The sequence below is a fragment of the Notamacropus eugenii genome, chromosome 5 (genome assembly GCF_028372415.1).
Source record: "Notamacropus eugenii isolate mMacEug1 chromosome 5, mMacEug1.pri_v2, whole genome shotgun sequence".
NCBI lineage: Eukaryota > Metazoa > Chordata > Mammalia > Diprotodontia > Macropodidae > Notamacropus > Notamacropus eugenii.
In genome coordinates, this window is record NC_092876.1 from 407228626 (window position 1) to 407253095 (window position 24470).

The 24470-nt window shown below is 37.7% G+C and overlaps 1 protein-coding gene across 5 annotated transcripts in view; it reads right to left on the reverse strand.

The window, feature by feature from the left end:
• Window positions 1-24470, reverse strand: part of AFF3 (ALF transcription elongation factor 3) — a 651407-nt gene that overhangs the window by 95747 nt on the left and 531190 nt on the right. For 4 of the 5 annotated variants that reach the window (XM_072616809.1, XM_072616807.1, XM_072616811.1 and 1 more), the window contains one exon: window positions 19709-19749. In XM_072616809.1, coding sequence (XP_072472910.1) covers window positions 19709-19749 — 41 coding nt within the window. The remainder of the gene's footprint in view (window positions 1-19708; window positions 19750-24470) is intronic. The other variant, XM_072616808.1, reaches the window with a different exon arrangement.

Here is a 24470-nt window from a genome sequence, read left to right on the forward strand (position 1 = left end):
TCATGCCAAATAAAAGCAAAAGTGATAAAATTCCTTTAGAGAGCAATTGTTTTCCTTTATGCTATATTTTCTTTTTGACTTGTGAGGCAAATTCTTCTTAGAGCAGTATCGTACCACAGACAGGCCAGCTCTGCCGTATGGATCAGGTTCCACCCTAGGTACTTTTCTGGTGCTGGGTTCTGTCCGGGGCCCTTTTCTCCTCTCTCACTATATTATTATTATTTCATTTGATGACCTCATCAGCTCCTGGGAATTCCATTATCATTTCAATGCTGATGATTCCAGGATCTGCTTTTCTAGTACTAGCTTATCCCCTTACCTCTAGACACACATCCTCTAACTGTCTATTGGACGTTTCAAATTAGATGTCCCGTAGACAATATTAAATTCATTGTGTCCAAAATGCAATTCATTTTCTTTACTCCCAAACCCTTTCCTTTCCTGAACTTCCCTATTACTGTTAAGGGTACCACCAACCTCCCAGTTACCCATGCCCACAACCTAGGTCTCATCTTTGAAGACTCATTCTCTGTCTTACCCCTATATCCAGACTTTTGTCAAATCATGTTGACTTTTACATTTGTAACATCTATTGTTATATCTCTTCTTTCTCTGACGTTACCACCACCCTGGTGCAGGCTCTCATCACTTCACACACAGCATGTTGGTTGGTCTCCCTGTTTTAAGTCTTTCCCTATCCCAGTCAATCCTCTGCTTAGCTGTCAAAATGATCTTAATGCACAGGTCCTAATGTGTCACCCTTCCCATTCCCTTTCAATAAACTCCAGTGGCCTTCACCTCCAGACTTAAATGCCCTGTTTGACATTCAAAGCCCTTCGTAATTGGCCCCCGTCTTACTTTTTCCATCTTCTTACATCTTACTTAGCCCTGTACACTCCATAATCCAACCTGCCTTTTTTGCTGTTCCTTGTATGAGACATTCCATCTTTCTCCTTGAAGCGTTTTCATTGGCAGTCTCCCATGCTCCTCATCTCTGGCTCCTGGCCTCCCTAACTTCCTTCTGTATGTTATCTCTCCATTAGATGGTAAGCTCCTTGGGATCAGGGACTGTCTTTTGTCTTTCTTTGTATCCCCAGTGTTTAACACGGTGCATGTAGGTCCTTAATAAATGTTAGTTGACTATCTTTTAAATAGTGAAAATCTTCTATCACTGGGAAGTACTGGAAAGAGCAGAGGAAAACAGGTGAATGCCCCTTGGTGATGCAGTTTTTCCATTGGATGACTACTAGATAGATAGCTAAGCCAGATGAAGGATGCTCTGTTGTTCTCCTTTTTTGTTCAGTATTCTCCAAACACGCTTTCTTATTACAAATTTTGTTACCAGAGGTAGAAATAATATAGGAGGCACATGGATGCATTCCAGGATGTCAGAAAAGGGAGTTACACCATACAAATCATAATACTAACGAAAGCAATGTCAAATATTCCAGGAGACATAAAATATGCACCTGGGAGTCCTGTGGTTGACTGAAGGGTTAAGGGGTGTGTGTGTGTGTGTGTGTGTGTGTGTGTGTCTGTGTGTGTGTGTGTGTGTGTGTCTGTGTGTCTGTGTATGTGTGAGAGAGAGAGAAACAGAGACAGAGACAGAGACAGAGATGGAGAGGGAGAGAGAGAGAGAGAGAGAATAGAGGGGAAAGGGCTCAGGCAAACAATAAAAATCTATGGTAAGGGAGGACCTAGAAAGAAGCCTGCAGATGTGATCTGTTAATCCTAGCAGTTCCCTGGGTATAGGCCTCCCTTCACCTAACATTGGCTAATAATCCCAAGGGACCCTATCCCATAAAATCACTTTAAAAGGGCCAACAATTTGTACTACAACCAATATTACAAAAAAGAACAATTTTTAAATATTTAAGAACTCTGATCAATGCAATGATTCACCATGACTCCAGAGGACTGATGATAAAGAATGTTGCTGATCTTATGATAAGAGAGGTGAAGGAACAGCAGGTAGAATGACACAAGCATTTTTCAACAGGTCCAGTGTGGGAATTTGTTTTGCTTGACTATGTTTATTTGTTATAAGGATTTTGTTTTCCTTTGGGGGAAGGAAAGGTAGAAAGGAGAAAAAAAACGCTTGATAATTGAAAAAAAAATAATTAAAAAAGAGGCTCAATCAGATTTATTTTTAAAGACAGCCTAATATGTTCTGTTTTTTCAAGGTCTCCTTGCCCCCCCCAGATTTCTCCCTTCTTATTTGCAGTTTTTTAAAAAGAAAAACAAGGCCAACTTCATTACAAGGGGGCTTTCTTCCTAAAGGATTTGTTAATTGAGGTCAGCCTCATTATCTTGGTCAGTAATGGAGCTACAGGTGCCCAGAGATTATTTTGTTAAGATCTCCTTTACCTCAACTTCATTCCAAGTGACTCCTGGGGCAAGTCAGTCATGTCAAGTTATCTTCGGTACCCCTATTGCCATTGTCTATTTCCTCAAGAAAAGATGTGTTGGTAGATTTCATGTTAAGAGCTATGGAACCTGGGTTTTCTGGTGTGACTATGAGAGCAAAACTTGGCCCTCATTTTGGCATGTTAATGAGTAGTTAATACTGTTTCAGCTGGAGGAAAAAAAAACCACCATGAAACATAACTCTTGGGAAATAACGCAGATTCACTCTCCTAATCACAGCAAGATGTTTAAATAGCACTAGTATACTTTTCAAATTCTCTGTCTGCTTCTGTTTTAAGTATAGACAATGAAAAAGAGACTTGAAAGCCCATGTTTAAGGATCTCAAAATCTACTTCCTTGGATAGAACCAAGGATGGATTGAACCAAGAACTCACTGGATGGCTATCCTCACATCTATGTGTAGCTGGGATGGTACTGGGTGGGATGGAATCCCAGAAGTGTCAGTACTCTGGGGGAAGGCAAAATCTGAAGGTCTTAGGTTCTTTCTTAAGAAGCCTTAATGACTATTACCTTTAAGATAAAATACAATTTCTTCAGTTTAGGTCTGGCATTTAGAGCCTTTGACAGTATGACCTCAGTCTACCTTTCTAGGCTTCTTGCATTTCATCTTCCCCTTATCCCTATGCTTACTGTAGTCCAGACAAACTGTAGTCCCACTCCCTGAACTCCACTTCCTAATTCTATGCATTTGCATAGACTCCACCCCAGCTACCACTGTCTGGAAGACTCTCCTTCCTTACCTTTACACCCAATGGGCTCCCTCCTCCTCTTCAAATAATTGTGTATTTTCTTATCTGTTTATATTGTATTGTATATTGTATCCTACCTCCCGCTTTTCCTCCCAATACAATATAAGTCTATTGAGGATAATCCCTGGTTCTCACCACAGTGCCTTGAAACATAGCACTGAAAAAAACCTGTTGAATTAGACTATATTTATGCAGGAGTGGTAATGTAGTAAAAAGAGACCAAGAAATGAAACTTGGAATAACTGGAAGAAATGGGAGAGTAAGTCTGTAGTGTTGGGTTCTGCCTCATTCTTGGCTGTGTAAGAAGCATGTTTATTTGTGCTTAGATACTAAATCATGCAGGAAGGAAGAAATATTGACAAACCTTATGACAAATGGCTACTTAACTTCTTCAAAGGGAAAGCATTTTTTACCATTCTAAATGGCTATCCTGGATTCTGAAATGGTGAACATTTGATAGATAGCATACAGGATAATGATCAAAAAGAAGGAGCAATCCAAGTTTTCGGGCCATAGGTCAAATATATCAAGAGTTACACCCAACAAAGACAGTCCTTGTCAGAAATCAAACATTGCTGACCCTTTGTTGATATGTTTTATTCACATTTAGAAGTTTAATTGGAGAGCAGAAGAAAGAGGTCTTGATTCAATTAAGGGAAAATAACAGACTGACAAAGGGCAGACAAAAATCAGCAACCCCTTTACGCTCTGTTGTTAGAATTTAAAGCATGTTTCTGCCGACCTTTATGACAATGAACCTGGCATGCACTGGAGAAAGAAGGCCAATTCAATTTTGTTCATATAAATGTGATACAGGCAGAGGTGGGGACACCAGAAGACCATGGGCATATGTAGCCAGCCAGTCAACTAGCATTTATTAAGCTCCTGTTATATACTAGGCACAGAGCTAAGTGCTGGGGATATAAAGAAAGGAAAAAGACAGTCCCTGCTGTCAAGGATCTCACTGTCTAATGCGGTTAACTATGTATATATAGGTTACATACAGGATAAATTGGAAATAACCTCAGAGGAAAGGCATTAAGATTAAGAAGGAGTGGGAAAGGTGTCTAGTAAAAGATGGGACTTTAGTTAAGAAGCCAGGCAAGCTAGGAGGCAGGAATGATGATGGACAGAGTTCCAGGCATGGAGGACAGTTGGCGAAAATGCTTTGAATAGGAAGATAGAGTATTTTGTATGAGAAACAGCAAGGAATTTTGTGTCACTGGATTCTAGAGTACATGAATGTAGAGGTGGGGTGGGGCATAGGGTATAAGAAAATTGTAGGAAGAAGGAAGGTGTCAGGTTATGGAAGGTTTTATAAGTCTAACAGGAGATTTTAATATCTGATCCTGAAAGTAATACGGAGCCACTGGAGTTTATTGAACAGAGGGTTTTCATAGTCAAACTTACGCTTTAGCAGATCCATTTGATAGCTGGAGGAAGTTGGTTTGGAGTAGGGGAAGACTTGCGGCAGGGATACCGGCAACCAAGCAATTTGCAATAGCCATGCAGGGAGGAAAAAACAACCACCTTTTTCTAGTGTCAGTCAGCCTTGATCTTTCAGAATGATCAACTCAGAGCTGGAAGGGACCTTGGAGGTCTTCTTGTGCAACCTCTCATTTTACACAAGAGGAATCTGAGACCCAGAGAGGCTAACCAATTTGTCCAAAGTCATACAGGTAATAAGTGTCACAGTGATCATATGATAACTAGCACTGATATAAGAATGATAACATCCAGGCCAAAGTGGTAAGGACCAGTACTAGATTTAGCTGTTGTCTCTCCACAAGGACAAAGGATTAAATGTACAGTCTTTTTTACACTAGCTTGCTGACTGGTGCTTCAAGGAACCTAAGGCAAACGGGGATCCACATCATTGAAAGACACTGTTAGTTCAAGCTAAGAGAAGAGATGAGCAGTGGGTAGAAGGGACAAAAAGAGAAAAAAAAAGATCAATGACAAGCATCTGATCTATGTATATATAATACAAACCTATCACAGTTCTGTGGGGGCAGAAACCAAAGGAACTTCAGCTCAGGAGGTGGAGTAGTATAGCTGGTAAACTGATTTAATGACCCAGATACAAGGATGAAAATTTAAAATCTTTGTTGGCTGCCCTCTGGGAAAAAAAGAGATTAAAAATGGTAGGAAAGTCTAATAGTAGCTAATTCAACTGAATAAGTAATTGGTTGTACATGAATAGAGACAGAAGATAGATCAGGCACTTAGCAGGTTAAGACTGAGAGGCATTCATAGATCTGTGTGGGAGAAAGGTTAGGGCATGGTGGCTCATTTCTGTTAGTCATTCATTTGCATGAATGCCAACAACACAGAAAAAATAGTTGGAAAGGGGTAGGTAAAAAGTTAGTTTGCTCCAGCTTTGCAGGGCACATTAACCTTTCGACAGGAGGAGGTGAGCTCATTTGGCTCTCAAACCAAGTAACTAAACAGCTAAGAGCCAAGTGTTGCTGACACACTTACTGAAGTCTATTTCTGGAAGGATACTTGAAGGATTGAATCACTGGAAAGCAATGTGAAGGGACCCATCTGCTAAGTTCTGATAATTGGAGCTATCAATCAATAGACATTTATTAAGTCCCTACTATGAGCCATGCACTGGGGATACAAAAAGAAGCAAAAGATAATTCCTACCCTCAAGAAGCTTACAATTTAGTGGAGGTATCAACATGCAGACAAATACATACAAAGCAAGCTATGCATGTGGCAGTTAGGGTGGTGCAGTGGATAGAGTGCTGAGCCTGGAGTCAAGAAGACTCACCTTCGAATCTGGCTTCAGACACTTATCGGTTGTATGACCCCAGTCCAGTCACTTAACCCTTTTTGTCTTAGTTCCTCATCTGTAAAATGAACTGAAGAGGAAAATGGCAAACCACTCCAGGATCTTTGCCAAGAAAACCCCAAATGGGGTCACAAAGAGTGAAACATGACTGACAATGACTGAAGCACAACGTCAACAAACTATATACAGAATACATGGAAAATAAACAACAGAGAAAGACACTGGAATTAAGAGAGATTGGAGAAAGCTTTTGATAGAAGGTGAGATTTTAGCTGGGACTTATAGGAAGTTCTGACTTAAAGATCAGAAGTCAGGGCAGGGGGAACGGAGGAGGCAGAAGATTATGACTTAGAGTCAGAATTAGCTCTAATGTAGGTAAATTTATATTGTGGTGTTGAAGAGGGAAGTATAAGAAGTAGAGAGGTATAGGATGAGATACTTTCATTAGAAATGGGTTGGGAATAGGAAAGACCGGCTGGACTATAAGGAAAATTGGGGTGAAAACACTGAAAAATGAAAAAGGAGTCTATCTGCTAAAAAGGCAATAAGTACTTTACTGAGAAGACCTAGTGTTGAATGCTTGACTAGTCAAAAGACCTACATATGATTACCAGTCATAGTACTACGTTCTAACTAGCTGTGTTTATGACTGTGGTTAAGTCACTTCCTCTTGCTGAGTGATAGTCTAGGCATATGCAAAAGTGGGATATATTTGGACAGCATACCTCATAAGGCTCCAACAATTATCAAGTGCTTATTATATGCTCTGTTATATACCAGAAACAGTATTAGGCAATGGAAATAAAAGAATATAAATAAAGCAATTCCCTGTACTTTAGAAGTTTCAAATTCCCTGCTTCTATCTTAAGTATAGATAACAAAAGAAGGGAATATAATGTATACATAAAATTAAGTATAAAATATATCACATGTTATAAGCATAAAAATATAATACAAAACTTAATATGATTATAAAATAAAACATTATAATAAAATACAAAATAATAATCTACATTTATAGAGCCCATTTAGCCACCCAGGCAGAGGCTAACAGTTCAGAAAAACTAAGATGACAAATATTTATTCCACTCTACATGTAGATTATCAGTTTAAGTAAACATGCAACCAAAGAGGCCAAGTTTTTAGGTTTAAAAAACCCATTGGCTTAGTGTAATTTCCTCCCTCTTTTGATCCCTTCTTATGCTTAATAAAAAGACATAAGTACATATGATACCCAAGTAGTCCCTATTGGATGAAAAAAATACAATGTATTTTTGATTTCTTTTTAAAATTAGTAATCTTGTTTACTTGTAGCTGAGTTTCCTTTATGCCCATATGAACTCCTTTCAGACCTGAGTGAGAATAGGGTAACCAAATTTGTAGAATGGGAAAAGAGGAGACACATTGTGCTTCCATATATATACACACACACACATATATATACACACATATATATAACCTGTTTAGCCATTTTAATTGAACCAATGAATAATTAGCACACTCAGTATTTAGCTAGTCAATCCAATTACATCAGTCAACTAGTTGTGAGAAGAGGCACATCTATGATTCTTCTTCAGAAAGAATTTTTTGACATCAGAGAAAAAGTATTGAGACCCATCCTTGTTATAGTTTGGCGATGGCTAATGCAAATATTTCTGTTGTCAATTAAAAACAAAAAGAATAAATACCCCATATCACTTGGAGTTTCCATCTTTGTTTTAAAAGAGTTGTGCACTGTGTCTCCTTAAAGTATACTTATGCATTTACATGTTGTAAAGAAAGGACTCCTCAATCAAATGTAGACTCCATGAAGGCAAGAATTGGTCTCCATTTTGTTCTTATACACCCAGGACTAAAAACAGTGCTTTGCACATAAAGGCTCTTACAAAAGTGCTCTTCAGATTGGGTTGGATTGTATTGGAATATGAACTCTGACATCAAGAGAGTACAACATGGTGACAAATACTTGTTAAAAATAATCTATAATTTTTAAATTTTCTTTAGCCATTGAATCAGAATAAATGTGAAGAGGTAGGGAAGGAAAATTCAGGGTTAAAACTAGCAACATAAAAGCATGGCTCCATGATTCTTTTTTCTAGGGAGGTAGGGGAGGATTCATTCTAACTCCAGGGAAACGTGGTTTAGTCTCCTATTTTGATGCTTTGTCCTGACTTGGCAGGCTAGTGAGACTGGTTAACTTAGTCATTAAAGCAAACAGTGCTAATGAGGCCAAGGCTGCTTAGCTCTGCTCCATTCTTTTGCCACAAACTGTACCCATAACCACAGCCAATCACTTCACAAAGGCATGACCTGAGTCACAAGAGAGGCCACTCCAGACAGAGTAAATTGGATTAGCACGCAGCCATCACCACTAATGCAGAAACAATTCAAAGCACACGTAATTACAACAAAAGTGAAAATGGTAATAATGATAATGATAGTTGTCGGGCAGAGAGGATTCTCCTGGCCAGAATTCAAATACACCAACCCCTAGGGAGAAATGGAGTTATTTCTTAGTCACTACGCTTAGAAAAAAGAAATACCTGACCACTCTGAATATGCTTTGCACATGAGCACAGGCACCACACACACACACACACACGCACGGAATGGAGGATTTTTAGGTGTCTTGTTTTGATCTAGATCTGTGATCTTAGCGATTTGGAGAACTCCTTTCATGATGCACATCAGTAACTAGTCTGTAATTTATACTTTTATAGCATTGTCTGAGGCACTGAGAATTAAGCGACTTGTCCATTGCCATACAGTTGGTCTATGCCAGAGGCAGAATATGAACTCGGGTCTTCCAGACTCCAAGGTTTGACCCTTTATTCGCTACATTGCTTTGCCTTCCCTTATATATGGAAGCTTAGATCATTCTGTGAGTTCATGTATATTCATGGTAATTTTCACAGCCATCTAAAAGGCTTAAGACAATTGAACACATCAAACAAGGGAAGAATTGTTGTTTAACTGAATTGTCACCAAACAACCACTCCATGTACACAGCTCACAGGCCAGACAGTAAATCATTGCTAATCTACATAATCCTAAATCTCCTAAAATATCTTAAAGGACAATTAGGGATTTTATAGAATGTGTTATTTATTTACTCAGAAGGCTCTAATAGCCTCTTCTGAGCTACTATCTTCTGTTGTGTAAAATATCTGTTTGGGACCTTTTAAAATGTGTATTATTTACCTGGTGGAGCTCAATGGCTTCTCTGGAGCCATTTGGCTCTACAGTGTAAATTAGTACTAGGAGTAGATGAAAAAAGACGCTGATTTTTAGACTTGATGACTTGCATGTGCTTATATTCTGGGGTTACGCTTTATAATGCTAATAAACAGGAAAGGGTTGCAATATATGCTCAGTTTATCAAATCTTTGTGGTGGCCTTGCTATTTTCCTACACACCAGAGGGTACTGCATGTATACCTAACAGAGGATGAAGAAGCATCTGGGCAAGGGGAATACTTTGTTGTAGGTACTGACAGTGGTGGATCACTCTGTATGATGACCATAGAGGTATTCAAATACCTTTCTACTATGCCATGGCTACCTCAAGTCATGTTTAAAAATACCATGGAAACAGGTTGGACTAGAATATGTCACATAATAATAAGATCTAGCATTTATATTTTACTTTAAGGTTTGCCAAGCACTTTATATGTCATCTCATCTGATCAATGAGATAATTATTTGTCAGAAAATAGTACCACCGAATGGACACTACACTGAAAAGAGACCTTAAACTCTGATACACCGATAATGTTTTGGAAAAAGCCTAAGCATTGTTTTTATAACATGAAAATGTTTCAGTTCCTTTGAACATAAACTTGGAAGGCAATGCTGAAGAATTCCAAGCCATGAAATGGAGAACAGGTTTCTTTAATCACCACAGAGCTTATGAGTTGATGGGCTGAGTGGCAGATTTTGGGGTTCATAGGTGATTGTGGGTGGTGGTGGAGTTTCTGGATGTGCCTCCTGGAAATTTAGCTGAGGGGGGTAAGGAAGCAGGGCCTTTAGCCCTTCTTTACACACTTTTGTGCTCACTTTTTGTAAGTGCTGAAAGGGTGAGAGATAGGAGTGGAGGGAAATGGGGCTGTGGTTGTTGGGCCAGTAGCCTGCCTATTTCAGTGATTAATGGGTATAAACATTACGCATAGCAGAGAATACAGGAAGGAGCTGAAAGGAAATTTATCTCCCCTCTGTGACCAAGGAACTCACAGTCCCTAGCCCATATGGGAGAAAATCAGGAGGAACATAAAAAAAAAAGTTTCCAAATGAGATATCCCCTCCATATGTCTGGGAGGTAAGGAAAGAAATGAAAGCTTCTATACCAGAGGTATCAATCTTGCCCAACTGGGGAGGAATCAAATTAAAATGTAATTGGGAAATATTTAATAAAATAACCAAAATACAATAAAACATAGATGATGTTAACATTTGGTTTTCTAAGTTAATGTACAGGGATCCTTCTGTATAGTTTAGTGGCCCATTTCTGTGTTTGATACCACTCTTCTACAGTACAGAATTGTGCACTTGTGTCCAACACTTTGTGACCCCATTTTGGGGTGTTTTCTTGGCCGAGATACTGGAGAGATACTACAAATCAATGTGGTTTTTTTCTTCTCTGAAATTATCCCAAAACATAAATCATATTTACAGTATAAACAATAGCAGATGATGTGATGGACATTTTAGAAAATAATGAATCTGAGGGAGTTTGTAGTTCTATAATCATGTTCCCATAAAATAGGCTCCACATTATGGCCAATGAGCTGGTTGGTAACGAACATGAGAGCTTCAGAAACTTACTGGCTGGGTCACTATGGGCAAGCCATTTCTATGAGTCCCAGTTTGTTCATCTGTAAAATCGCGCTAATACTTTCTGCATTTAACTCATATAGTTGTTGTGAAATTCAAATGAGATAATTTCTGTAAAGTACTTTGTAAATCATGAAATGCTATAAAATTGTCAACTCTAATAATAATTGCTATTTCTTCCTCTTGATGGCCAGTGGAATAGATGGTAAGACCCAAAGAGACAGAACTTCATAGAACTAATATTAGCTACCTTTAGAAATGACTGCTTATGGGAAAACTTTGGTAAATTTAAAAACAGAGGTGGATATAGTATGTGTAGAGAGGAAGCAAGGTGGTAGGGATAGAAGGTTGATCCTGATGTGGGGAGGAAAACCTGGGCCTAAGCTCTACCTCTGATATTTTACCAGTTGCGTGACTATGGGCAAGTGATTTACCAGGCTTAAAACCTTTAAGACTCCTCTAAGTGGCTGATCTGCATCAGTGGCAAGAATTCCACACTGGGAGTTTTAGCATCCATACGGATGAAATGACAGTCCAGACACAAATACAGGGTGTCTCAAAAACTTTAGTGCTGTTTTAAAAACTTTAAAAGCTCAAAACTGTGCTAAGACTCCTGGGATGACTTGTATATTAAAGCTGAAGCTTTCATAGTTTTATTAATTAGTAAGCTTTAATTTAATTAATTTCATACTTTAATAGTTTTAGATATGTCTATATTTGGCATCTAGCATAGGTGTTCGGTAATGCTTTTAAATACTTAAATACTGCTTTTAAAATAAATGTTTGCTTGGAAAAATCCTGCTAAAAGGGTATGGGACCACTGATTTACATCAATGATCAATACTTTTGGATTAAATATATACACATATTTTTATATTAGGTTTTTGTCCTTTTGTTGCTTTATGGCACTGTGTCACTTCTTCCCAAATAGATTGACAGAGGTCTCTTTTTCAACTTTTTTTGTATTTCTTAACTTTCACATGTAGGCCTTCATTCTGCTCTCTGAAGCAATACAGAATAAACCTAGTCCCTCTTATACGTGACAGTTTTTCAAATATTTGGAATGTTTTACTGTTTGTTGTAAACTCTCATACATAATAAATATACCCATGTAATCTATACGTATGTCATTGATCAGCGGAATAAGTCAGCATTTCTTTAAACACTTTTAGCAAGGCATTTTTTCAAAGCAAACAGTTATTTTAAAAAAGTACTATACTGAGTGCCAAAGGCGATGCAGAAGAATTAGGAAAAAGGGGCCCCTGTCAGTCTAGTTAGGAAGAAAGGACACCATCACATGGTACAACAGAGTAGAAAAATCAGTGTTTGACCATATACACACTGTTCTAAGAAGTGTTGAGGGAACACAAAGTCAGGTCAGGGATATTCGCTCCATGGTGGCAGCAATGATTATAGACAGGGGATGAGATAGAAGGGCATTCCAAGCCTGGAGCAGGCTCTGCTAATGGTTTTCATAAGCCTTCTGTGGGTGAGAATAAGAGTCGTCTAACTGGGGAAGAGGGACTGAGCCTGTTAGTAGTGACAGATGGCATACAGTAAATCTGCAGTGAGAACTACCATGGATGAAGGATCTGGAGTTGAGGAATTTAGATGGAGTAGAGACAACACTGGAAGTTCTTGAACAAGGGTGATGTAATGAAACTGGTGGTTTGAGGGTGACCACCAGTGGTGGAAGAAATATAATTGTTGTAGCTTTATGTACAAGATGGACTGAACAGGGGAGAGTGGAGGCAGGGAAGATCAGATAAGAAGGCTATTAAAAAATTATCCCGGGATGAAAGTTATTAGAGTCCTGGACTAAGGTGATGTGGAGCAGTAAGGAAGATCTAGCAGAATTTGGTGTCTGACTGGGTATGGGGGTGAATGAGAAGGAGACAGAGCACTTGAGAGCTATAAGATAAAAATGTTAAAGGTTTAGTATACGTTTCCTGCGGAGATTTAATTTAGAATCATGAGATCTCTGAGTAAGAAAGTGAGAGCTTATCTATTGTCTCTTTCTGATAGAGAGACAGAAAAAGTATGATTTATTTAGTAATAGAACCACTTTATTTTTTCCTGATGGGTTCATATTTTTTGCTTTTTGAGTCGTTTCAGTCATGTCTGACTCTTCATGACCCCTTTTGGGGGCTTGGCAAAGATATTGGAGTGGTTTGCCATTTCTTTCTCCAGTTCATTTTACAGATGAGAAACTGAGGCAAACAGGGACTTGTCCAGGGTCACACACCTAGTAAGTTACTAAAGAAAGATTTGAATTTCCGAAGATGTTTCCTCCTGGTTCCAAGCCCAATGCTCTATCCACTGTGCCAGCTAGCTGCCCTCTGGGTTCACATTAGACCAGTACTAATTCAGAACTGTTATCATATAATAATCATTCTTCAGTTTGTGTGATAAGAATTCAAATATAGGGACAAAATCATTGAATGCCTCTCAAGAATCAGATCTCATAGAAGATAAAGAGTTGGAAGTAAACTTAAAGGTTATGCAGTCTTATCTATCATCCAGTGCAGTAAGTCCTTCTAAATCTCTGCCCCTGCTTGAATACTTCCAATGCCAGAAAACACACTACCTAGGAGGTAGCCTGTTTCATTGTTGAACCGTTTTAGTTGTTAGAAGTTTCTTATATCAAGCCAAAATCTGCTTCCTTCTAACTTTGGCATTTTGGTCTACTTAGTTTTGCTCTCTATAGCAATACATATACAGTTTTAAAGTTTGAAATGTTTATTAACACCAATGAATAACAACTAAATTAATCATTACTTATTAACACAATATAACACAATTATTATTATTGATTCAATTAATACAACGTGATTAAATTATTAATTTTGAAAGGTTTATTTTTAATATTCGAAATATTTTCCTTGCTTTTAGCCTTCTCTTTCTGCAACCAAAAAATTCTCAATTTCTTCAACCTTTCCGCATTTGACATGGTTTCTAGATCTTTTACTATTCCAGTTATCCTCCTCTATGGAGTTCTAGTTTATTAAGGTTCCTTAGGTCATTGAGTTTCCCACAAACCACAGAAGAAACACCGACATAGCTGTAGGCAAGATCCCTTGCATAATAGATTTAGCAGCACTTTCTGTCAAGCAGACATGAGTTCTCTGGTAACTCCTGTAGCTAGTCTAAGAGGGTGTACTGAATTAACACTTTTCATGACTCCGCTGTCCCTTTTCAGTTAGGATGATCACTGTTAGTAGTAACAAACTAAATGACACTATTTATTGGAGAGCAGCATTTGGCAGACAGTGGGTCTATTCTGGACTTTATTCAAGTTGGCACAGGTTCTAAGTTAATAAAAGGACTTTGTTACAAAGAGGTCTCACTCAGCCAATCTCGGGGCATAGATTCTCCCCAAGAACTGTGTTAGGGAAAGTACCACATTAAAGGCTAGGGAATTCAGGGCTTTTCAAAACTAAGATATTCATCTTTTTTTGTGTGTCCCTAAAAGGGTGCCTAACAATTTTATTTACTCCCAAAAGACACAGCTCTTGACTTTATATAGGAAAGCTAGGGACTACAGTGGGTATTTCAGGTCAGAAGACCTGAATTAAAATCCAGATTTTTTTTTTTTACTTTTACTAGCTATGTTGCACTGAGCAGATCATTTAATCTCTATGCATCTCAGATTTCTCACCTGTAAAATGGGAATGATAATAACACTTACTTCCCAGGTTGCTGCGAGACAAAATGAGATATTTGTAAAGCATTTTTGAGCACCTTGAAGAACTGGTTTTTATCACCACCTTCATCATTACCATCATGCTAACTGTATACCACAGCTCTGACTTTCTTCACTGAGATGTCAATAAATTACTAAGATATTAACCAGAAAATTACACTCTGAAAAGAGGTAAAGGCATCACTCTCAGTCTCAATTTTTACTCTCTCCTTTGCTCTTAGTTGAAGCTAATTCAAGGTATAATCTCATAAAGCTGGATGTGGCTCTAAAGAAACCTGCCTCTCCTGTGTTGAGCCTTGTCTTTTGCCACTCAATGGGAGTGGGTTTCCACTCTTTTTCTCAATTTGGACCATTTTAGATACTGTAAATGGCACAGAGGTTAAAACCTTTCAATTTTTAAACACTCATCACTTCCTTCCCAAAAGGAACTAAAGGTCTGAGATTATCTGAAATAGATTGGAGAAAAGATCAAAACTAGATGACATAATGTGCATACAAAATCCCAGACAGCTCAACATTCACTGCCATATTACCCTTGGGTTCACAGTGAACAGCAGTGGAGGGGTAGTCAAGATAAGTGGATCTTGGACCTGAGACATTGCCAGATGGACAGACAGGTTATAGCCTAATGATTCATCTCTGTGGCTCATAAAAGTGTAGCCATTTCTGGAATTGTGAGCTGATATTTCAAAAGATCATTATATGCACAATTTAACCACATGGCCATTCATGCCCTTTGAGTGCCATCAAATTAACAACCGCTTTCATGTTGGCTTTTCTTATTTATTTATTTATTCATACTAAATACATTCTCCATCTTTCCCCAAAATATTTCCTATTTCCTTCCCAATGTGACTTATTCAGTTGAGATTGTGCTACCTTTTAAAAAATAGAAATTTATATTTATGTAAATATAATATATTAATATATAATAATGTAATAGATAAAATAAATATATAAAACTGTTATAAATATAAATAAAATTTTAAAATAAATTAATATAAAATTCCAAGTTATTGCAAATAATACTTAGATTTCACAGAATGTATTAATTCCTGATATGTTGCTATAAAGCATCCTTACTAGCTCTGCCCTTTCTTTCAGAAACAGATGGAAGTGGTCCAAGTATATGATTAACTTCTTAGTCCCAGCAATTTCCTATTGCTCTCCTTCCCTAGATTTCAGGATTGACCTCTCGCTTCTCTTCTCAGCTTGATAAATCATGTGAATACTTTTTTTGATCACTTATCTCCTATTTACTACACATGAAGGAAGATCAATCACATGTGGAGGCACTTCTTATGCTATACACATACATGTTCTTCCTAACAGCATTTTGCTATTTTTTTCCTAGTAATTTTGGTTTTCTTCTCATCCCCAATGTTTGTCTATAGTACTAAAGATATGCATACGTCACCAACTGAGTTTATGCAAGCATGCAGATATACTTCATTTAAAAATTAATTTCAATTTGTTTCACTTCAATTTATTTCAAGAAACATTGAATGTCTGCCTATTCTGTTAACTCCATAGCAGCAAATGATAGTGGATGAAAGGATCCCAACTGGACTCAGATGGCTCTGGAAGGAAGAGTGAGGCTGGTGACTCTGCATGGAACCTCCCTCACTTAAATCCAATTCACTTGCAAGTCATGATATCTCCCTCCCTCCTTCCTTCTCCTTTCCTTCCCTCCTTCATTTCTCCTTCTCTCTCTCCCTCCCTCCTTTCCTTCCTTCCCTCCTTCCTTCCTTCCTTCCCTCCCTCCCTCCTTCCTTCCTTCCTCCCTCCCTCCCTTCCTCTCACCCTCTATCCATGTAGGGTTTCATACCCTTACCTGCAGGTGTTCTGCCCAAAGGAATGTGAATTTTGATTGCTGAAACCTCACAAGATATCTTGGGGTTTACAGCCTAGATTTTTTTTCAAGGACAAAGAATAACCACATCTGGAATGCTGTAGACAAAGAACTACAGTTCTTCCATTATGAAGTTAGAAAAGGTAAATAAATGAAAGTCAAGAAGGGGTGTAAGGGTTGATGGGTACAGACACCCTAAACTATAACTTCAGAATGTGAAAAGATAAAATCTGGGAGAGGCTATAACTTTTCTTTAAAATTCTGAGAGAAATGAGTTTGCTCACCAAATCCTAGAATACTAGAAATAAGGAAATCTCATTTGGTACTGCAGGTGGCAAGTTTATAAAATCTGTTAATTTATAGGATTTAGAATTAGAAGGGATCTTTGAGATTATCTAATCCAATCCCTTTGGCAATGAGGAGGTACAAGGGATACAGCACTGGTCTCAGAATCAGGAAGACATATCTTTAGGAGTTCAAATCTGGTCTCAGGCACTTACTAGCTGTGTGACCCTAGGCAAGTCACTTAAACCTGTTTCCTCACCTGTCAAATGAACTGGAGAAGGAAATGGCAAATCACTCCAGTAAGTCTGCCAAGAAAACCCCAAATGGTGTCACAAAGGGTCAGACCTGACTGAACTAAACAACAAAACCATCAACCCAATCCCTCAATTAAAGTCCGTTGAATTTAACAAGATTTATTAAGCGCCCACTTGGGCACAGCACTATGCTAGGCAATAACAATGAAACTAAATTTAGGAAAAACATCGTCCTTCTCTTTATGGAGTTTATCATCTGACAGGTGGCAGAGGCAGAAAATAGACTGAAGTAAGGTTTAGGTAAATTAATGAATTATCGTTTAATTGTTCAATACAGAGCTTATTAAAAGATGCTAATCTTTCGAGTATGATATTAGTAGAAGGCATTCAGGATCCTTTAAAAACTGACTTAGGACACCACTTACTGTTTGAGACATAACACTGGACTAGAAAGAACAGAAATATGACCGTGTATGGCACTTCTCAATCTCCTATAATACAAGTTTATTCAAAAGCATATGCAAATTGAGATAACTATATTCCCCACCTGACTTAGATGGCCTAAAATTCATTAATAAAAATATATTGGAAAACCTGAACCCAATTAATTCAAAGCCTGCTTTTTTTTTTAATTCCTTGCATTTTGAATTAGTGAGTTCTTACTGTATCTCCAAATGATTACAAATGCTTCTCATTTATGGTGATTGTTCCTTTGGCCCTGAAACATCCACAAAGCCCGAGGAACTGGTCAGCAAAATAGACCAGAGCAGGCAGCTTTTTATTGCATTATTAGGATCGCATTACAAAGTCAACAAATCATTTTGAAATCTCTTTGTGTCCAGAGTTCATATTATCCCAAAGAGAAGGCATGGCATACTTTTAGACACTTTCGATAAATACTAATGAGGTATAAATTGTTGAATAAAGTCCTAACACATATAGTTGAAGATATGCCATATGTATGAGAATGGTACATTGTGTTTTAAAGAGCTAAATCTATTTGATAAATATTCTCATTTTTCCCTTTCCCTCTTTCTTATGAAGTCTCTATTGTTTAATCAGTTATCTTTATATTTACTTGCCAGAGTTAATCTGTTTCTGGTTTGAGAAATATGTTTTTCTTTATCATCTTTAGATAAAACCAGATAACAGATCAAACAATAACAACTAACTAGTCAATTAAGAATTTTAGCTTATTTGAGTGAGACATAAAATGGCAAAAGTTAGCCTCTAGTCCAATGTCTCTCAAAACTTTCTGTACGCAAAGTGTCCTAACTTTTGGAAGTGTATACTAGAATTCTATCAGTTATATTGCTGGGTGACTGCTTTCTGTGCTTTCAATCGTATTTTCGAAGGGATTTGATGTCATCTAAAAAGAGGTTTAGGTGAAGTCCACCAAAGGCCATAATAACTTTGTGTTTTCAGCTGAACTATTTTTAACCTTTATACGTTTTGTGGAGGAGGTAATTTATTAAAGAAGTGAAATGTCAGGATTTAGTAGACAGAATTTGTAAAAAGATAATAGAGAGAAAAATAGATTAAAGGAAATACTGTGTCAGAAATCAAATGTGTTCAGACCTCCAACTTCCTTTTCTTTCCAAGCAGCAAAACCCTCCACAATTTGTTTGTTAACTGCCAAATTTCTAAAAAGCCTTTCTAAGACATTTCAATGGCAGCTAATCTTGCAGCATGCAGAGTGTATACAGTTTGTCAAAATGAAGGGTTTTCAAGCGAAATAAAAAAATATGATGTTTATAAAAGTGAGGTGGAGTAAGTTTGGTGGTCTCAGTCTACCACCCGTAGAGAACGCTTTTCACCCATGCACAACAAATAATTCAGCCTAAGTGACAGATTTTGCTCTAGAGAAGTGTTGGACTGAGCTGGTTTACAGAGTCAATTACCGCTCATTCTAAGAAAAGAGTGAGATTGGGGAATTGAAGGCAGGGCTGGGGTGGGGGTGGAATGCATCACAGCCTCCCAGGCTTCTGTAGAGGGGCTGAGGGTGAGCCAGACAAGGTTCAAGTAGCTGCCAGGAGATCATGGGGGGAAAATCTCTTCGTGCCACTGTATGACATACTACCTCGCTTGTGGAGCCTGGTAATTCTTTAACTTACAGACACCAACAAAAATTCCCTCCTGCTGTGTCAAAATGGTGGGGAGAGGATGGGGAGGGAAAAGAGGTCTATTTCAGGAAGCTACTTTACATCCCTTAGTTCAACTTTTGTACAGTCTTTAAGGCAAACTCTGGTACCAAATACAGCTCAACCATGTTTATTTATTATATTTATAGGTCTTATTTGGTAATACAAGTGAGGAAAAAACTAAACAATGCAAAGAAACAAGAAATGGATAATGGGGGAACATGAATTGCTGGATTTTGTGCATAAAGCATTTCAACAGAAAATCTCATCAAAAAGAAAGATAACTTCCAGTGAGAGGATTTGGAGAAAGTCAGAAGAAAGCATTTCAAAATAAATGAAGTACTTACTGCTAAAAAATAAGCTTAGATTTCAACAAACTTTAAAGCTCACAATTTACTGTGTCATTCATGCCTTCTCCACTAAGTTTCTTATCTCTTGTCTCATAGCACAAGGGATTCTGCACACCCTCTATGAAATACAACAAGACTGTGATTTTTGCAGTAATAAACTCCACACATGCATGACAAATCCAAGCATGCAAAGTGTTTAACATCCCAGTTCACAGATACTTTGGGGACAAAAATCCGATTATGAATTATATGCCACAATAAATAGGGCTCAACGTTTCATAAAGCAATTTATAGTTCATAAAAATGACAAAATGTACCTGTCAGACAGAACGCGGAGAGCAGATCTCTGTGCGGCCTGCTGGAAGAAAGGGCAGAGATGTTTATTTTATATTCTGACTTTTAAATTATGTGCTCAATCAACACTTAAGAAAAAAACGTGTTACACACATTTTTGTCATGTGGCCAAATTTCAAACTACCAACCAAGTAGCAGACAGTGCTTCATGAAATGAGCATTCCAGATGAATAAATGTGAGACTTTGCGATGTACACCATCACACAAGAGAATTGTCATAAGGCAGGAGTGGTATTTTAGGGAGTAAGAACTCTTATTTAGGTAATTTTCAGCAAGCCTAAGGATGTCAAACAAGGGCAAAAATTCTGATCCTTCTCCTATGTTGCAGTATTTTTACCTGTAAGAAGACTGTCTACTTTGATTTTTTTTAATACACTTTCCCCTGCCTCCCACCACCCACTAAGCTATAAGTTTGGACCAGTAGTCAGATTTATGGGAAGGGATATCTCTTCCTTCATTAAACTCTGCTCCAACTTTTCTACACACCTCCTCTTTCTCTGAACAATCTATATTCTTCCCTATTCAACTTCTTGTGGTGGTTGGGAATTAGGTTAAGGAGAGAACAACAGACTATCTCATTTATTCTATTGCCTCAAACTCTAGTGTAATTCTTAGGAGGTAGAAAGATATTTGAAGGTCAAGACTGATTTTAAATTAGCCCAAGATATAAACAAAATGTGATGTGTTTTGCTTGGTAGGTTTGTTGTGCTTGGTCAGCTGCACAAACCAGAGCTCCCAGTAGATTGGTAAATATAGATATCTGTGGAATTCCAAAATATTCCTATACATTACTTCCATGATACTGATAGAGTTGGTAAATATGGCATCTTTAGATTGCAAACACCTAACGAGCAGAATTTGTCACTTTGAAAAATTTTTTTACAGATATGAAAATATTTTCCATAGCAAATAATGCTGGCCCTCTGCAGTTCAGTACCTTTTTCCTTAGTCAAGTTAATCAAATCAGTCAATATACTATTTTTGAATATCCCCTGGATGCAATGTCTTTCACTAGGCAATGTGGGTACCAAAGAAATAGGAGACATAGTCCTTGACCTTAGAGAGATTGACACCTGACTGAGAAGTCAGAAGAAAAAAAAAGACCAACCACCGAATACATTTACAAGGTACTACATCAATAAGGAGAGATTAACATAATGCTTACTGTGTACATATCTATGAAGGAATACAGGGGCAATGGAGGTAAATAGAGATGGTTGGAGTCCAAGGAGGAGGATATTGTGGAAGAACAAAGGGTTCAAAGCTGGAGAGGGACTTGAATAGGCACTGAGAGGCTGAAATGCAAAAGTATGGAGCTAGCTCCCAGAGTGCTGGGCCTGGAGTTAGAGAGATTTGAGTTCAAATCTGAACTTAGACACTCACTAGCTATGTGATCCTGGGCAAATCACTGAATCTCCATTTGCCTTAATTCACTGGAGAAGGAAATGGCAGACTATTCCAGTATCTTTGTTTAGAAATCCTCACATAGAGTACGTCTTCCTTTGTACTGCCAAAGTTTAGCACAGTGCCTGACACGCAGTATGTGCTTCATAAGTGCTTGCTGTTTGGGTTATGATCTGTATCACTAGAGGAAGTACCCACATTCAATACACATAGATCCTCCACATATTGAAATCCATTGTTGTCACTCATTCATTTTAAGTCAGATATTTCCCCCTTTCCTTATTCTCATCTCTATCTCCTAAGAGATTTCAATCTACAGTATCTTCACTGAAGACAGCAAGTGTTCAACATATAAACATCACATATTCCAGATTCCCTGTCTAAAGGGATTTATGGAACCCAACAGGTTTTGGGCACCAAATTTGGAAAACAGCTTGGCTCACTATTATCGGGAAGTCCTTGATGAAGACACATGAAAAACTCTAAGTTCCTTATAAGAAAAGTGTCTTTTTATCATGATCTTGTAACTCCACCTGACCTCTAAGAATTATTTACATCCTGTTTTTACCTAATATTGAGAATGAAAGCTGTGACCAAAAGTCAAACAGTGATTTCTTGCATTGATTTCTGGCTTTCCCTGAGAGATTATGTTTTTAGGTTCATATCAGTGCTGTTAGTGTATTTTAAAAGCAATCAGGCAAAACAACCACTGCTAGCTAAGTTCCCAAGATGCTGTCTTTCTCCTCTAATTGTTGGCCCTTAGCACAGGGTTAAAAAATGGTAAAGCATCACTTAAGGAGCATTTATCATAAGGTATTCATAGTGTATCAAAATGAGTTCTAAAAGGGTTTTGAAATTAGGCTAGATGGGATCTAAAAGTCTGTCTAATTCAACCTCTCCCAAACTCTCATTTTAGATTTGAAGAAAATTGGGGTTACATAGCTTGTTTAAGAGTTACATGGTTAGTGTCAGAGTAAGAAATGGAACCCAGGTCTCTTGATTCCCAGTTCAGTTTATTCTTCAGACTACTTTTTGATCTGCTGTTTGTAGAAATAGCTTCAGTGAATGTCACTCTAGTTTTTTGAGAATCAGAAGAAATTTCTCCAAACAAAGATTAGTGTTGATAGGTTCTTTTGTACTAAAATCTCCAAGGTCTCCTAACTGTGTAAATTTTAAAACCCACAAGGTCAATCATCAGGATGCAATTCCCACCCCTCCTGCAAAGAAAGAAAACATATTTTCATATTTTAAAATATTTAAAATACCTTAAAATACTTTCATCATAGTTAATTTTTAGATGTTAATTTCTGCTTCTTTCCTCTTTTCCCCTTATTACCCCCTTCCCCCCCAAAAAAGAAAAGAGTGTGGTGATGGTGAGATAGTGCTTTCGGAAAGCTTCCTATCAGTTTAATAACAGGGACAAAATGGTACCTTTCACAAGACACTATTGTCTTCCTATGACTGATCACTCTTCTAATATTTCAGTGCTATTTATGTAAAAACTTAAGCAACAGGGTGGTCCTTAGTACCATCTACTGCTTGCTCCACTATTTTTAATAGTCTGATTTTGATTGCGCTACTTAATTTGCATTTTATTTCACATCATTAAAAACTTTACTGAGGACAACTCATCATCCATCAAGAAAAGAGATGAGAATATGTTAAATGTTCTATATAATTCCTTGAAATAAGGGACTGCACTAGGTGTGTGATTTTTTAATAAGGATTATGGCATTAGATTAAAATTTGATACCACAAACTATGCCCAAAGACTTCTAGAATTTATGACTGTAAAAAAAATCTCCTTTGGTTTCTGTATATTATTTCATTTTACTGTTGGAAAGTAATGAAATAAATAAACATTGGATTTAAACTTTACTACAGGGTATGAAATAGCAAAGAAAAAATTACTTAGGTGACTCATGAAGTGAAGCCTGAAAAACTACCCACGATAAATTAGATGAATAGCCCAATTTCACTTGCTCAAGAGCCATAGATTACAGCGAACCAATTTTCTCTCTTCCCAGATCTACCCCCTTTCATCTCCACACCCCATCCAAACTTCTCCATTACTTTATCCTAAGCAAAATGGGTTATGGATACATTTAAAAGAATACTTCATTGATCTGCCCTGAGTTCATTAATCATTCATAGACTTGTACCACAAAGTGTATGGGAGACAAAACAAGTTCTCTGCCAACAGTAATCCTTTTCAGGTTCTCATTCTATACAGATTACATCTCCTTTTTCCTTTCTTTATTGTAGTGTGCCTAGTGCCTGGGAACCTAATCGGCAGATATTCAGGTTTCACTGTGTGCTAAATGAGCTACCAAAATGACTTGAAGTATCACAATGTGCAATGTGTTATTGAAGGGAAATCAACGAGGAAATTAAATGCTCTTGTTGTAATTGGGATAGGACAAAACTGAGATTAAGATTATGGATTCTGGAGCTCAAGGGTAGAATAAGGTAAGGTTTCTGAAGCTCAGAGGGGTCCAGGGAATCTCCAAGCCCTTATAAGTACAGAGAAGACACCTAGAGGCTTAGCTTGTTAGGTGGCTATCTGGTGTTAGCAACAAATCACAAGGAGACTTTTCAGAAGTGCTGTTAGTGAATATGATAACCAGAGTACTAAACTTGAAGTCAGAAAGATCCATGTTTAAGTTCCACCTCAGACATTTTCTAGCTGGTTGACCTTGGGCATGTCATTTTTGGTGGAGAAAATGTTGACTATGCAGATTATACTAAAAAATGTGCAGGCTTTCCCCCTTCACTCCCACCCCTGGGGTTAGTTGTTAAATATTTATCAGCACATTCTTGCATACACACACCCAGACACTACACACATGTGTATACACACACTCATGCTTGTGTTATACTTTAAGGATCTATGACCTCATCCAAGAAGGCATTCCCTCCAAAAGGAAAAGTCACAACTCATCCATTCTCATCCTGTGCACTTTTTATAAATTACACAAGGGGTCTAATTACATAAAAGGTCTTCCCCTCGATTTCTTGACATTGCTTGCATACCAGAGGAGCATAGCTATGCCTCATTCTTCACATGTGACTAACCCACTTCCTTTTCCAGATCTCTCTCTCTCTCTCCCTCCCTATTTTTCATTGTTAATACAAATTACAACTAACAGAAAGACAACAGTCAGGCTTCTACAGACAGTATTTTACAGTGGATCACAGCATTACAGTCATACAACTTCCTGGAAGATGCTGAGAATAAAGTATTTCTCTGTATTTCTTGCTTATTATTGTTGATGATTGTTGACTCTAAAAAGTATCAGATTTGTAGAGAAAATGCTGCTT